Source organism: Quercus suber, unplaced genomic scaffold (assembly GCF_002906115.3).
Source record: "Quercus suber isolate HL8 unplaced genomic scaffold, Cork oak 2.0 scaffold_503, whole genome shotgun sequence".
In the NCBI taxonomy this organism is placed as follows: Eukaryota; Viridiplantae; Streptophyta; class Magnoliopsida; order Fagales; family Fagaceae; genus Quercus; species Quercus suber.
This window is the reverse complement of record NW_027069952.1, coordinates 31583-45448: the sequence shown is the minus strand read 5'-3', so window position 1 is coordinate 45448 and position 13866 is coordinate 31583. Positions and strand designations below refer to the sequence as shown.

General features: G+C 32.0%; 1 protein-coding gene across 2 annotated transcripts; it reads right to left on the bottom strand.

The window, feature by feature from the left end:
* Window positions 1–8093: 8093 nt before the first annotated feature.
* On the bottom strand, window positions 8094–13327 carry LOC111989314 (probable inactive receptor kinase At4g23740). Of its 2 annotated transcripts, none has more exons than XM_024021103.2 (4): window positions 13196–13327; window positions 12977–13050; window positions 11232–12509; window positions 8094–9077 (listed from the first exon to the last, which is right to left on the bottom strand). In XM_024021103.2, the coding sequence occupies exons 3-4, from the start codon at window positions 12466–12468 to the stop codon at window positions 8413–8415; spliced, it is 1902 nt and encodes a 633-aa protein (XP_023876871.2). In that variant the 5' UTR covers window positions 12469–12509; window positions 12977–13050; window positions 13196–13327; the 3' UTR covers window positions 8094–8412. The 2 variants fall into 2 exon arrangements, with proteins under 2 accessions (XP_023876871.2, XP_023876872.2); XM_024021104.2 differs by having other exon boundaries at window positions 12977–13053; window positions 13196–13325.
* Between the last annotated feature and the right edge of the window lie 539 nt (window positions 13328–13866).

Sequence of the window (13866 nt, the reverse complement as noted above, 5' to 3'; positions counted from 1 at the left end):
TTTTGTTTTTAATTTTTTTTTATTAGTTACTTGCATAATTAATGGAATTTTTAAAGTAATTGGATGAAAAACCTGAATTGAATAAATTTAAAACTTAGATGACTCAATTAAATGGAAATAAAATTAGAAGACTAAAATAAATTTCAGTTAAACTTATAAAATGCACTTTGCATCTTCCCCCCCCCCCCCCCCCCAAAATCATGGATAGGGTTGCATCAATTTTTTATTTTGTGTATAAAATTTAAAAAATAAATTACAATATATTTTTCCATTAAAATTTGGTGGTGTTCTCATTTTGACATTTTTTTAGTTTTAATTCTGTTTTCATATTAGTCCAAGTGTTTTCTGTTTTCTTTAGTAATTTGATTGTCAATAATATGTTTTCCTCCTTACAATAATGAAATTCCCATATTTTTAAATATTTTAAAGCTAGTATTTTATGAAATGGTTAAATATAAAGACTCTAAATAAGTAGATTACTAATGGAAATAAATGAAATGATCGATATAAAAACAAAAATCAAATATGAAAGAACAAATATTTGGTGTCCGTTTGGACATTTCGTAATTTTTGATAACTTATTTACGTAATGTTTATCCAAAGATATCAATTTTTAATAGCTTTTATTTATATAAAATTTGTGACAAAAAAAGGTAAAACTAGTTAGTTTTTTTTTTAAAAAATTAGTAGATTACTAATGGAAATATAAAGGACTCTAAATAAGTAGATTACTAATAGAAATAAATGAAATGATCAATATAAAAACAAAAATCAAATATGAAAGAACAAATATTTGGTGTCCATTTGAATTTCGTAATTTTTTATAACTTAGTAAGTAGATTACTAATGGAAATAAATGAAATGATCAATATAATAACAAAAATCAAATATGAAAGACAAATATTTGGTGTCCGTTTGGACATTTCGTAATTTTTGATAACTTATTTACGTAGTGTTTATCCCAAGGTATGATTTTTAATAGCTTTTATTTATATAAAATTTGTGACAAAAAAAATGTAAAACTAGTTAGTTTTCAAAAAAAAAAATTTATTAATTTTTTATTAAAAAAACTGAGCCAAAAAACAAAAAGGTAAAAGGTAAAGTCTTTTTTTTTTTAGGTTGTAAAATAAACACTTAGTTTTCTTGGTCATAAAAAAAAAAAAAAAAAGAGGAACTCTAGTGCAAGATCTAAAAATAAAAAAGTGAAAACTATTATATAATAGAGAAATGATATGTCTACAACATTTGTACAATATTTTTACAATAAATCCTAAGTGGTAGGTTGTTACTGATTGTTATTGTTGGGGCAAAAAAGTAATCTTAGTGTTAGTTTTAAATTTGAACAAATAACAACTAACTATTTATGATTTGTCGTAAAATATTATAAAATTATCATAGATGTAACATTTTTTATATAATATAATACAGAGAATCAGACAAAGTTACAGAGAATCTAAATTTTTATTTTTTATTTTTTGAGGAAAAGAGAAAATCTAAACTAAAACGAGTTAAAAAAAGAAGATTAATCCAGTGGATAAAAAAGGAAATCTGTGGGAGTAAAATCACCTGGTGACCACTCTATAACCAAGTTTGGAAAGTAAATGGAAAAAAAACTACCGTGGGGTCCGGTCAACCGGTAAACCGCGTCTCCGCGCCCGCCCCAAGATTCACAAAAAAAAGGAAAGTAGGGTCCACAGGAAATTATACCAATCACGAGAGAGCAATCTCGAGTCCTCGACCCATTTATTTATATCTCATTTTCATTTATATTTAACTCCAAAAACCTAAAAAGTTTCCAAAATAAAAAGTCACTGTGTTTATTTTGTAAACTCTCTCTCTCTCTCTGATCAAAGTTCATTCAATAATACTCTCTCTACCACAAGGATCTCTCAGGTAAGCTTTTCTCTCTCTCTTTCTCTCTCTGTGTTTCTGTGTATGTGTGTGTAACTTTGTGCTTTTGTGTGAGTGAGTTTGAGAGCTTGATGATGATGATGATCTATGTTTTGGTGAATTTTTAATTTTTTTTGTTGTTGTTGTAGGTGATGGCATCGAAGCGGATCTTGAAGGAGCTCAAGGATCTACAGAAAGATCCTCCTACATCTTGCAGTGCTGGTACTACTTTCTTTCTCTCCGATCCGGAAATTTTTTTTTTTTTTTTTTTTTGTTTATGTTTTCTTTTTTGCTTGATTTGTCAGCTGATTTTTGTGGATTTTGTGTGGAGTACAAGGATTGGATGGTGAAGTTTTGAGCTTTTTTTTTTTTTTGTGTGTGAAACTTTTTGATCTGAGAGTTTGATGCTGATTTTTTGAAAATTCTATGTGTATGTATGTTTAATAATTGTTTGTTTCTTTGGATTTGGTTCTTAGGACTTTGATTTAGCTATTTCTCTTTAACTTGAAATTTTGTTTTTTTTTTTTTTTAAAATTTTTTTGTTCTTGTTTTCTTAAATTTTTTTTAGTTGTAATTTTGGCTGTTTAAACAGTAAAGTGCTTAATTTGCGATTTGGAGAAAGAACTGGAGAGGGAAATATCAAATATGGTATAATCATGTTAATTATGAGAGTTTATTTGTATAGTCAATGGAAAAGAGTAGGCTTTAATGTCTTATGAATCTCATAGTATTCGGAAGCAAATTATTGGCTTCCTCATGAACGCAATTGTTATACCCTTTGGGAAAAGAATAAAGCGTGTTCTCCGGGAGTACAATAATGTTGTACCCTTTCTTCTCACATGTTAGTGGGTCCTGAGAGGGAGTACGACACTATTGTACTCTTGGAGTATTGTATAACTTTCCCTCGGGATGCTACTCTTGCTAACTAGAAATTCAAAATTTCAAATCAAAGAGCCTTATCCCAATTGTTTTGCTCTGCATCTTAGTCCCTAATGGCTTTCTTGTAGCACCTGGCCGTGATTATGGAAATTCATGATGTTGATGCAATATTGGCATTGTTTGATTATTGATGTTTATTCTTTACTTGTGGAGTAATGTGATACTTTAATCAGAGGCGGGAAAATTGATCATGGAGATTCTAATGTATAAATAATGCTTATATTAAGGAATACAATGTAGCTTTGCATGTTTGGAATAGTTTAGATTGAGAAAATTGAGAAACCACGTATCTTCCAGTCATTTCACAGTTGTGGAACTGATGGATAAAGTGGCATTTCTTTATATGCACAGCCTTTTATTTCAACTTTTATTTTTTGTTTTTCAAGTTTACACATTCCTTTTGTGAAAATGGACAACAAACACTCTTACCTAGCATCGTAGATCATTTGCTACATGCACTGGAGCTCAGATGTGCAACCTTATATTCTTCTTGGCAATTAGTTTTTTGTTGGCTGTTTGTATCTTCAAGCCTTTATTTTTCTTTCCCATTAATGCCTTTCTTTAATGATTATTTTAAATCTTCAGATACATTAATTCAAGTTTACTTGAGCAACAATGTATTCACTTTTTTCTTCTGTTGATATTTAAATCCTTAGGCCCTGTAGCTGAAGACATGTTCCATTGGCAAGCAACAATTATGGGTCCTCCTGACAGTTCTTATGCAGGTGGAGTTTTTTTAGTCACTATTCATTTTCCTCCAGATTACCCATTTAAACCACCCAAGGTATGTAACTATTATAGTTTTCAAGGCTATTGAATTCTTTGTTGCTTTCGTTATCTTTTGTTGTTTTTGTTGAAAAAGTGTCAAACAATATATCCTTTCTGATATCAACTGTCATATTGATATACAAATTAGGTGATTTTTATGTTGGTATCTTTACAAAGACAATAGTATTAATATTCAAAGCCTTTATGAAATTAAGCAGTGATTCCAAACTATGGGAATTGGGCTCATAATTGTGACCCTTATATTTTGAGCTACAATTTTTTGGAGCAATTTAGTTCTGTAAGCACGCAATGCAACTACATTGTCATCTTAGTGCCTTGAAATCATCTCAATGGATGGATAGGCCATGAANAGATATAATGGCATGTTTTTAAAAACAAAATTGGACAAAAAATCTAAATTTAATAAACTTGAAACTTAAAAAACTCAATTAAACGAAAGTAAAGTTAAAGGGTGCAATTTGTATTTTAGCATTTTTATTTTTTATTCGTATGGGGATGCTAATTTCTTGACATATCATTACGTTAATGATATAATAATATAATAATATATATATACACACACACACGGTACTAGACAAGTTCAACTTGAATTATTATTATTATTATTTTTTTTTGGTGAAACAAATTGAGTCATCTAAATTTCGTGGATTATGATGTAAATAAGTTGCATCATGATTTTTTGGTGAATAAGTTGCATCATGTTAGGTGTGGCTATAATTAGTTTGTTGATTTTGTGATTTATGATGTAACTATGATGATCACTAACGTGTGGCTATAATTAGTTCGTGGATTTTGTGATTTATAATGTAATTATGATGATCACTTAGTTACTTCGAACATTTTGTTTTTGTTCCATTGTCATTGAACTATTTTTTTACCAAAAAGATAAATTAACTGTTGAAGAATTTTGTGTCTCAGTGATGTTATGTGGTACTTTCTTTAGGAAGAGTGTTGGTTTGAATCTTCTCTTACTTGTTGTAAGTAAGAGAGAGAGAGAGATACCAATATAAACTTTTATCTATACTATTAATAACATGATTTTCTATTTGAGTTTCATCATTTTGCATACTGAAATATCATCGCACAAATTTTTAAATTCCAAAAAATAACCCTATTTTTTAGTTAAATATTTTTAAATTTAAAAACACAAACCGATTAAAAGAGTAATTTACTATTTTTTAAAAAGTTTCTAAGTTATCGGCTTTCAAACTTTTATCAACCCTCACGTATAAAAATATCCTAAAATTTGGGATACTATCTCTATCTCACTTTTAAACATTATTTCACTAAACTTAAAGTAAAAAATAAAAATAAAAATAGTCTCATCTCACATTTAAACACTATTTCACTAATTCCAAAATAAAAAATAAAAAGAGTCTCAATGCACACGCAAAGCTTGTGTAATAAGTCTAGTAATTTAATAACATAATTAAATGGTGAAATATGCAAATCCAACTCTGCCTTAAAATGGTAGAACCCACACTTGAATTTATTGTTTGGCTAATATTTTCTAAATATAGTTTTCAAAAAACCGTATCCTATTTTCCTGATTTAGAACAAGATTTTGAAAACGGCTAAGGGATATATAAAATGTTTTTAATGACATAATTGTAAATAAATTGAAAATAGTGAACCCCATATATTTGTCTAAACTCTTTTATCTTTTAAATTAAGGAGTTTATCTTTATTACCAAAAAAAAAAATTCCCACCCTTCAAATTTGAAATTTATCATTATTAAAAAAATTTTAAAAAAAGTACATGATGAGCTCTATTCTCTTATCATTATCCACAAAATAAAAGAAAAAAAAAATCTACAGATTCTATACATTACTTTTTGTAAATATATATTTTTTAATTTCAAAAATAGAAATAGTCTCCCATACAATTATTTGTTTTTAGTATTTTGAAAATTGTTTTTAAAAGTTGGAGCCAAACACATAAAATATATAAATTATTATCTGAAAACTAGTTTCAAGTTCAATTTTTTTTAAATTGCTTTTATAGTGTTTTGAAAACAAAAACAAAAATCTCCATACTAATCAGGTCCTTAGTCCTTGGCTAAGCTTTTTCAATATTCCCTTTTGGGTCTTGCAATAATTTTTTTTCATTCGATAAAAAATAAATAAATAAATGGTTATACAGAATTGATTGGATCTATATCCTTAATGGAAAAGTTAAATATAAAACGAATAAGAAATACTTTTTTAAAAATAATTAGTGGCAAAAAGGGTCAAGAAGATTGTTATAGCTTTACATAATTGTTGTTATCCACATGATCGATATGGTCATTTTTGATGTGCTTGACCATAATTTGGTTAGGTCACTGCTTTTGACAGATTCCGGTAATGTGCTTCCTAATCAACCTGCTTACACATAGCACCTTCATTTAAAGTTCACCTTTTTAACTTCAACTAAAAAAAAAAACAAGTTCACCTTTCTTTCTTTCCTATAGAAAAGGTTCTATGACAATGAGCATGAATTTTGGCAACAGATTATAAACTAACTTTTTGTTTGAACTATCCATTGTTTGCAAGCCTTACACTATTTTTTTTTTCAACTTCATTTTAAATTTTAATATTTTTTAAAATAAACTATTGAAAATTATTTTTTTAAAAATAATAATAATAAGATAGAAATTCTACTTAAATCTAATCTAAATATATATTTGCGTAAAACTCTATGTTAGAAACTTAAACTCTAACTTTTACCCTCCACACCTTATAAGCACTTATTCATAAAATAACCATCATACTCAAGGTTTGCAGTGGCTCCAAAATAAATTCTATTGCGACACTAATGAGTAATGACTAATCTCAAACGCGTTATCCGTTGACTGCCTACGGCTGAAGTTAGAATCGTTCAAACTTTAAAGCCTTTTTTTACCTCAAACTTCAAAGCCAAGTTGACTTCTTTGTCATAGACTTATAGGGTCTACTTTTTTTTTTCAACACTTCCAAAAAGGGAACGGAATGGGACATTTTTTTGAGTGTCGAATACTTCCTTCTGCGAAAATGTGGTTGCAATGCAAGTGATGGGAAGGAAAATTCGGAGAACTTTGAGCATTAAAAATGCACCATGACTTTTAAAATTTTCCACCACCTAAAAATCAAAAAGAAAAAGATACTGCAACCCTTCTGCACATCAAGTCATTATCCTTAGTTCCCCATTCAAATTCAACTATTTGACAGCATTATTGGAACATTAACCACAATGAAATTCAACCATGACTTTTTGGTCATTCAATTTTATTTTCCTTTTGCTAATAATAATTTTCTCCCGATAAGTTGCGAAGAATCTCCTCCAACTTATTATGGGATAATTCACTTAATCATCCATGTGGATTTTAACTATATAATCTATTAAATCTAACGTCAAAACACGTTAATAACCTATTAAATATGCCATATAATTAAATTACAACGTAATAGATTGAATGAATCTTCCTGAGATTATGTCATATTGGTGTAGTGCCATGTTGTTTTGGCATCTAAGCAATTTGGAATTTCATGAAAGAATAAAATGAACAAAGAATCTTCAAGTACCAATTGTAGCATTTCAAACAAAGAATCTTCCAATACCAATTTTAACTCATGATTTGCCTTGTATGCATTAGATAAGAAAACCAACTTCCAGAAATAGATGCAAAAGGGAAACGTAAAATTTTTTTTTACCTCGAACTTCAAAGCCAAGTTGACTTCTTTGTCATAGACTTATAGCCATAGGGTCTACTTTTTTTTTTTCAACACTTCCAAAAAGGGGACGGAATGGGACATTTTTTTGAGTGTCGCATACTTCCTTCTGCGAAAATGTGGTTGCAATGCAAGTGATGGGAAGGAAAATTCGGAGAACTTTGAGCATTAAAAATGCACCATGTCTTTTAAAATTTTCCACCACCTAAAAATCAAAAAGAAAAAGATACTGCAACCCTTCTGCACATCAAGTCATTATCCTTAGTTCCCCATTCAAATTCAACTATTTGACAACGTTATTGGAACATTAACCACAATGAAATTCAACCATGACTTTTTGGTCATTCAATTTTATTTTCCTTTTGCTAATAATAATTTTCTCCCGATAAGTTGCGAAGAATCTCCTCCAACTTATTATGGGATAATTCACTTAATCATCCATGTGGATTTTAACTACATAATCTATTAAATCTAACGTCAAAACACGTTAATAACCTATTAAATATGCCATATAATTAAATTACAACGTAATAGATTGAATGAATCTTCCTGAGATTATGTCATATTGGTGTAGTGCCATGTTGTTTTGGCATCTAAGCAATTTGGAATTTCATGAAAGAATAAAATGAACAAAGAATCTTCCAGTACCAATTGTAGCATTTCAAACAAAGAATCTTCCAATACCAATTGTAACTCATGATTTGCCTTGTATGCATTAGATAAGAAAACCAACTTCCAGAAATAGATGCAAAAGGGAAACGTAAAATTTGACAAATTGTGCTATATGCAGGAAGTTATACATGCATTCAAAGTTGCCTGATTCTGCATTCAATTAAGCAGAGCATTCCATGAGATTGTTGTTTGTGCATCAGAGAGAGCAAGGGAGAGAATTAAGTTATAGAGCACATCTTACCACTATCACGGGCATTAACAGCCTACTAATACACCGATATGTAACCTGATCTAACTCTACCTTACTGGGATCAGGTCGATAAAAATTAATCATAATTTTGTTCAGTAACAAGAGCAAAACAAAACATCTTGGATGAATTGAACTGAAAATGCACCACCAGACCAGGGAAAAAAGATGAACAAATGGTTCACTCACTGTGAAGAAGTGGAGGATTCTGTCCCAACCACCAGTTGTGGTGGGGTCAAACTTTCAGATTTGTTTCCGGGTGATGGATGATTCTCAGTACTATCAAGCCGCCGGACATTTTCTATCATTTTGACTACCTCCAGCATTTTAGGTCTCTGATCTGGCATCCTCACTACACATGACATAGCTATCTGTAACATCTCCACCATCTCTTCCTCAATATTTGGGTACCTCATCAGCTCTAGGTCAAACACTTCTGCTGTCCACTCCTCCCGGACAACTGAATGAACCCACCTGACCAAGTGAACAATCTCATCACCAGCAGTAGTATGAATGGGGGATTTTCCAGTGAGGAGCTCCAATAACACCACCCCAAAGCTGTAGACATCAGAGGGCTGTGCTGCTTTTCTGGTGTCTGTCACTTCTGGGGCTCGGTATCCAGCAGCACGGGAGATAGGTGGGGCCAGTGAGCTCATTATTGTTGTCAAGCCAATATCAGAAACACATCCATACTGTTTGGAATTGAGAAAGATATTCGAGGATTTAATGTTGCCATGAACGAGTTTCCCACCATTCTCTAAATGGATACGAGCAATGCCTTTTGCTGCACCGATAGCTATTCTTAGCCGGGTATCCCAATCCAAAGGGGACCTATCCTCTCCTTTTTTACCTGCATAGATAAAGATGCATTAGAAGGTATACCAAGTGTACAACCACTTTCATGCTCAAGGCAGAAAATAGAGACTACTCTTACAAAGACTAAGCACTTTCCAAATAATATGTCCAACAAAATGGACTTCTAGGCTGAAAACTAGGTCTCATTTTCATTGAAACAATTTTACTTTCTTGATCAAACCAAGAAAAAGCAACACATATAATACATAAAATTTAGGTAGCTGGTTCTACAACAATTTATCAGCTTATATTAGCAAACAATGACCCTTGATGCTTTAACATGAACAGTCAGATATCTCTACCATCCAAGGACCGAATTTCGGAATTGCTTGCAAGATGTATGTGACCACAAGGGTTTGAGAATCTTTGCATGGAAGAAACATCAAATGGTATTCCAAGACAAGTTGAGCCCAATTGGTTTTGAAATCGGGATCAACAGAGTTGAACATCCACTCATAGTCAAAGTATTCATGGATTGTCAAAGTATTCAACATGCATAGCCTTCTAACATTCAAAATATTAAGAACTCATGAAGATATGTTCTCCATTGTTCTTTTCTAAAAGCCTCTTATAATTTCTCACTACTTTCTCCAAAGCCACTTCTTGGAACTGGCTACACAAGTCATATTTTGACACTACACTCTATCTAGGGACCATATTAGTGGTCAAATCATATGTTTGCTATATCTTCTCTGGGGATCAACACATGTACATGGATTCTCAATGTATTCAACAGGCATAATACTCCTCTTACATTCAAAATATTAAGAAAAGTCATGAAGTTATGCTTCCCATTGTTATTTTCCAAAAGCCTTCTTTTAATTTCTTAGTACTCTCACCAAAGCCACTTCTTGGTACTGGCTACACTAGTCTAGGGGCCATATTAGAAGACAAATCATATGCTTGCTATGTCCTTTTGCACTCAGCCAATTCATTGTACAATAAAATTCTTTTAAGTATGCTATCTCTTACTGAGATTATAGAAAAAACTCTTTAGACATACACCATAGAGAGCAGCAGAAATTATAACATTTCAAGTTCTATGCTTCAAATTAAAAGCAGTCCTTTTAACAGTAAGGAACAGGAAGAATGATACACGTAGCTGATCTCTCAAGTACAAATTGCTCTAAATACCAAGTTAGTGTGCAGCAAAATTAAGGTATTCTAAGCCCTATTTAGATATCTCAAAACTATAAATAGAAGGCAAGATTGAAATTGACAAAATCAGCCACAATAGTCACAATAACACAGACATATATAAGAACTCTCAATGAGTACATACCTAACTGTTTACAAGACCAGTTTGTTTAGATTATATAAATCATCCTAATACAATATCTCACATTCTTGGACAAAGTAATTGCCCAAGCCTTGGAAAAATATACACAAACGAAATTCTAATTATCAGCATGATACTTGCACATCCACATGTGATACACAAACGAAACTCTAATTATCAGCATGATTCTTGCACATCCACATGTGATTGTTTGCAAATGCACTCTCAAATAGTTTTCTTTCTTCCTATGGGTGAAGCTGTAGGAGGCACAGGACAAAACTTTATTGCCATGTTCCATTACTACTAGCCTCAAAACCAGACAGTACAATTAGATTGCTCAATAGCAAGGGTAGTCCCCAGGTCAAATTTGAGGCATTAAAAGTATAAACAAATCTAAAGCCAAGTACGTATTAACTCAATTACACAGGCAAATGATAAAATGGATTATACTAACATTATGACTAATAATTTTTAGAATTCATAAGTTTGTTTAACCGTATAATACATCCAGCAAAGAGAAAAGATACAGCTAAAGCCTTCTTTGGTATGCATAATTTTAGATAAACCCCAAGACCATTTCAAACAGGGAAAGAAGTTTGGCCACATCACCTTCCACTAAAGCTTTAGAAATGTTCCAACTAACATATTTATATAGTTTTAACAGATTGTACAAAATGATTGAATATCTAACAGCTAAAGCCTTCTATGATATGCATCAAAAGGACCATAGCAGGCATAAATTGGAGGATTGGCTTCCAATATGAAAATTAAAAATATCATCGGTTTTTCTTCAGGACTTATCGAAAAGATAAAAGCAAAAAACTTAACTGTTCAACATAGAAACATCACATGTTTATGATAGAAACTTACCATGCAACAAAGCAAAAACACTCCCCTGGCTGAAATAATCATACACCATCAGCTTCTCATCTTTGGAATAGTAATATGCCTTCAGCTCCACCACATTCTCATGTTTGATACTCCCCACAACCTGCATTTGCTGCTCGAAATCCCGCTTCCCAGAGCTTACGTCCTTCAACCTCTTTACCACCACAGTAGTTGCATCCTCTAGAATTGCCTTATAAGCCGTACCAAATGTCCCCTTTCCCAGTACCTCAGCAGAGGCCCTCAGTAAATCCTCCAAATCAAATGCATAGTTACAGCCCTCAAAGAAAACCAGTCTATTATTCGCATCTTGACTCCTTGAAATTGCTTTCTCTGGCGACATCTCTCCCTTCTGCAACTTATCCGATAACATATCTTCCCTTTTTCTTCTCAAGCAGCAAACAAGTATCAGAAAAGCAAATGCCACAACCCCTAGAATACCACCAGCAACTATAATTGCTAACAAAGCCGTTTCACCAAGCCTCCCTGAATTCCTAGGCTTGGCATAAGATTCTGAAGAGGGCGGAAACACTGGTGGCATATTAGTAGTAACACTTTCAAAAGAAATGTTGTTGCCACTAAACACAGACCTTGGAAACCTCTCAAGTGACTTGGGCAAAGGACCATTGAGATCATTGTTAGACACATTTAGCACTTGCAATCTTGGCAAATTGAGGTCAGGGAGTTCACCAGAGAGTGAATTGTTTGCAAGATTCAAACCTGCCAACTGGGTCAAATTCGAAAGTGAGTGAGGAATGCTTCCATTGAAACCATTGTTAGACAAATTGACAATAGTTAAATTCTTCCAAACTGAGAAATCCAATGGCAATGGACCCGAGAAGTTGTTGAATTGAAGGTAGAGTAAAGACAGGTTTTTGAGGTTAGCAAAATCTGAAGGGAAGTTCCCAGATATGAAATTGGATCTGAGGCTTAAAACTTGCAAAGCTGAGAGTCGGCTTATAGTGTAAGGCGGAATCGGACCATTAAATCCAATTCCAGGCAATCGTACGGCTGTTACTCGAGATTTATCCTCATTGCAAGTCACTCCAGTCCAGTAGCCACACACAGAGTTACTCTGGTTCCAATTTAGAGAGCGAGAGTGAGGCAAATTGTTCACAAACTCAAGCAAAGCTAGCTTATCCTCAACTGGGTCTGCATTTCCTTGAATAAAAACCAGACCCACCAAGAAAATCCAACTCAAAACAAAACCCAGATCTTCCATTTCCTAACTCTTTATCAAATCAAGCAGATAACGAGCTGTTTCTGCAAAAACCAAAATAAATTTAAAAAAATCTCTTTTTTTTCACATCTATAGCTTTGGTTCAAGAGGAACAAAAAAGAAAACACTATTAATGATAAAATAGAAAAAGACTGTAGAGAGAGAGAGCAACAAGAAAATAAAAACAAAAAATCAGATTCCGAGGCAATTGTCCATAAAAGTAGAAGCGAGAGTGAGAAATTTGACGTAAAGAAATGAGCTTGCAGGGTTTGAATATTGCATTTTTAGTCAAAAAGAGTCTTATTTTAATCTGAAAAAAGGTGCTGTGTAATGTGTTTCACACCAGAAACCGTGCTTCTTTCTTTTCTTTTTGTTCTTTACTCTTTAACTTTTTGTTTGAATTTGCAAAATCGAGAACTTCTTTCATATTTTTACACAAAAAACGTAGTATAAAGTAGAAACAGAAGCTACCAATCCAAGACACACAGTAAGAGAGAGAGAAGCTACATACCATTCTTCTTTCAGATCTGAACCAAGGAGTCTCTTAACTTTGCTCGGGAATGCTTGTTAAACACAGCAACAACTCTGCTTCTCAGACATAAAAATGAAAAACCAACAAAGAAAAAGAAACATAAATTGCTAATTAGGAACAAAAACTGTGATGTACCACCTAGAATGTGTGATAAGCTTTGTCATAAAAATAATAATAATAATAATAACAAAAACGTACTAGTTAGTAGTTATGATTTCTCTGAGATGACCCGCTAGCTAATGTGGCATCCAATGCACTAAAAAGTAAACAAAGCTATGATTTTTCGCACTGAGGGATGCTAGTGAGAGAGTCAGTGATGGTGGTTGAGATAACCTAACTCTGAGACCGCCATTGACGCTTTTGTTTTGTATAAGGTTTTTTTTTTTTTTTTTTTTTTTTTTTTTTTTTTTAAGTTCTATCTTATAAAATTAAAAATTAAAAAAAAAACACAACCTACAACGGCTCTCTTTCTATTGTGTTGATGACGTGGCATGCAGTGGTCCCGGGTGCTGAAGAGTAAGCCAGCTATAAATGGGGTGCAGGAAGAAGTGTGTCTGTACGTCTATACGTCTATATATATATATATATATATATATAATTAGAGAAAATACAATTAGGTTTCAAATTGAATTTTAATTGTTGTATAATTTTGTGCTTTGTATCTTATTTAAGTTTTTTAATTTTGTTCTAGGTGAGTTAATAAGATGCAAAAGACAAAATGTCTAATATATAAATAAATTATCAAAAACTCAATAGACAAAAAAAAGAAAGTAAACTAATATGTATATCCAAAAGATATTAAAATAAAAAATAAAAAAGAGTGAGTGTAATTTGAATTCATAAATGTGTGTAATTGTAATTTTTTTAAT

What these genes read in the sequence shown, in the direction of transcription:
- LOC111989314 (XM_024021103.2), bottom strand. Translation starts at nt 12,468, where the DNA reads ATGGAAGATCTGGGTTTTGTTTTGAGTTGGATTTTCTTGGTGGGTCTG. An exon ending in TGTTTTTGCTTTGTTGCATG is followed by an intron (nt 9,078 to 11,231) that starts GTAAGTTTCTAT and finishes TTATCTATGCAG; the next exon opens with GTAAAAAAGGAGAGGATAGG.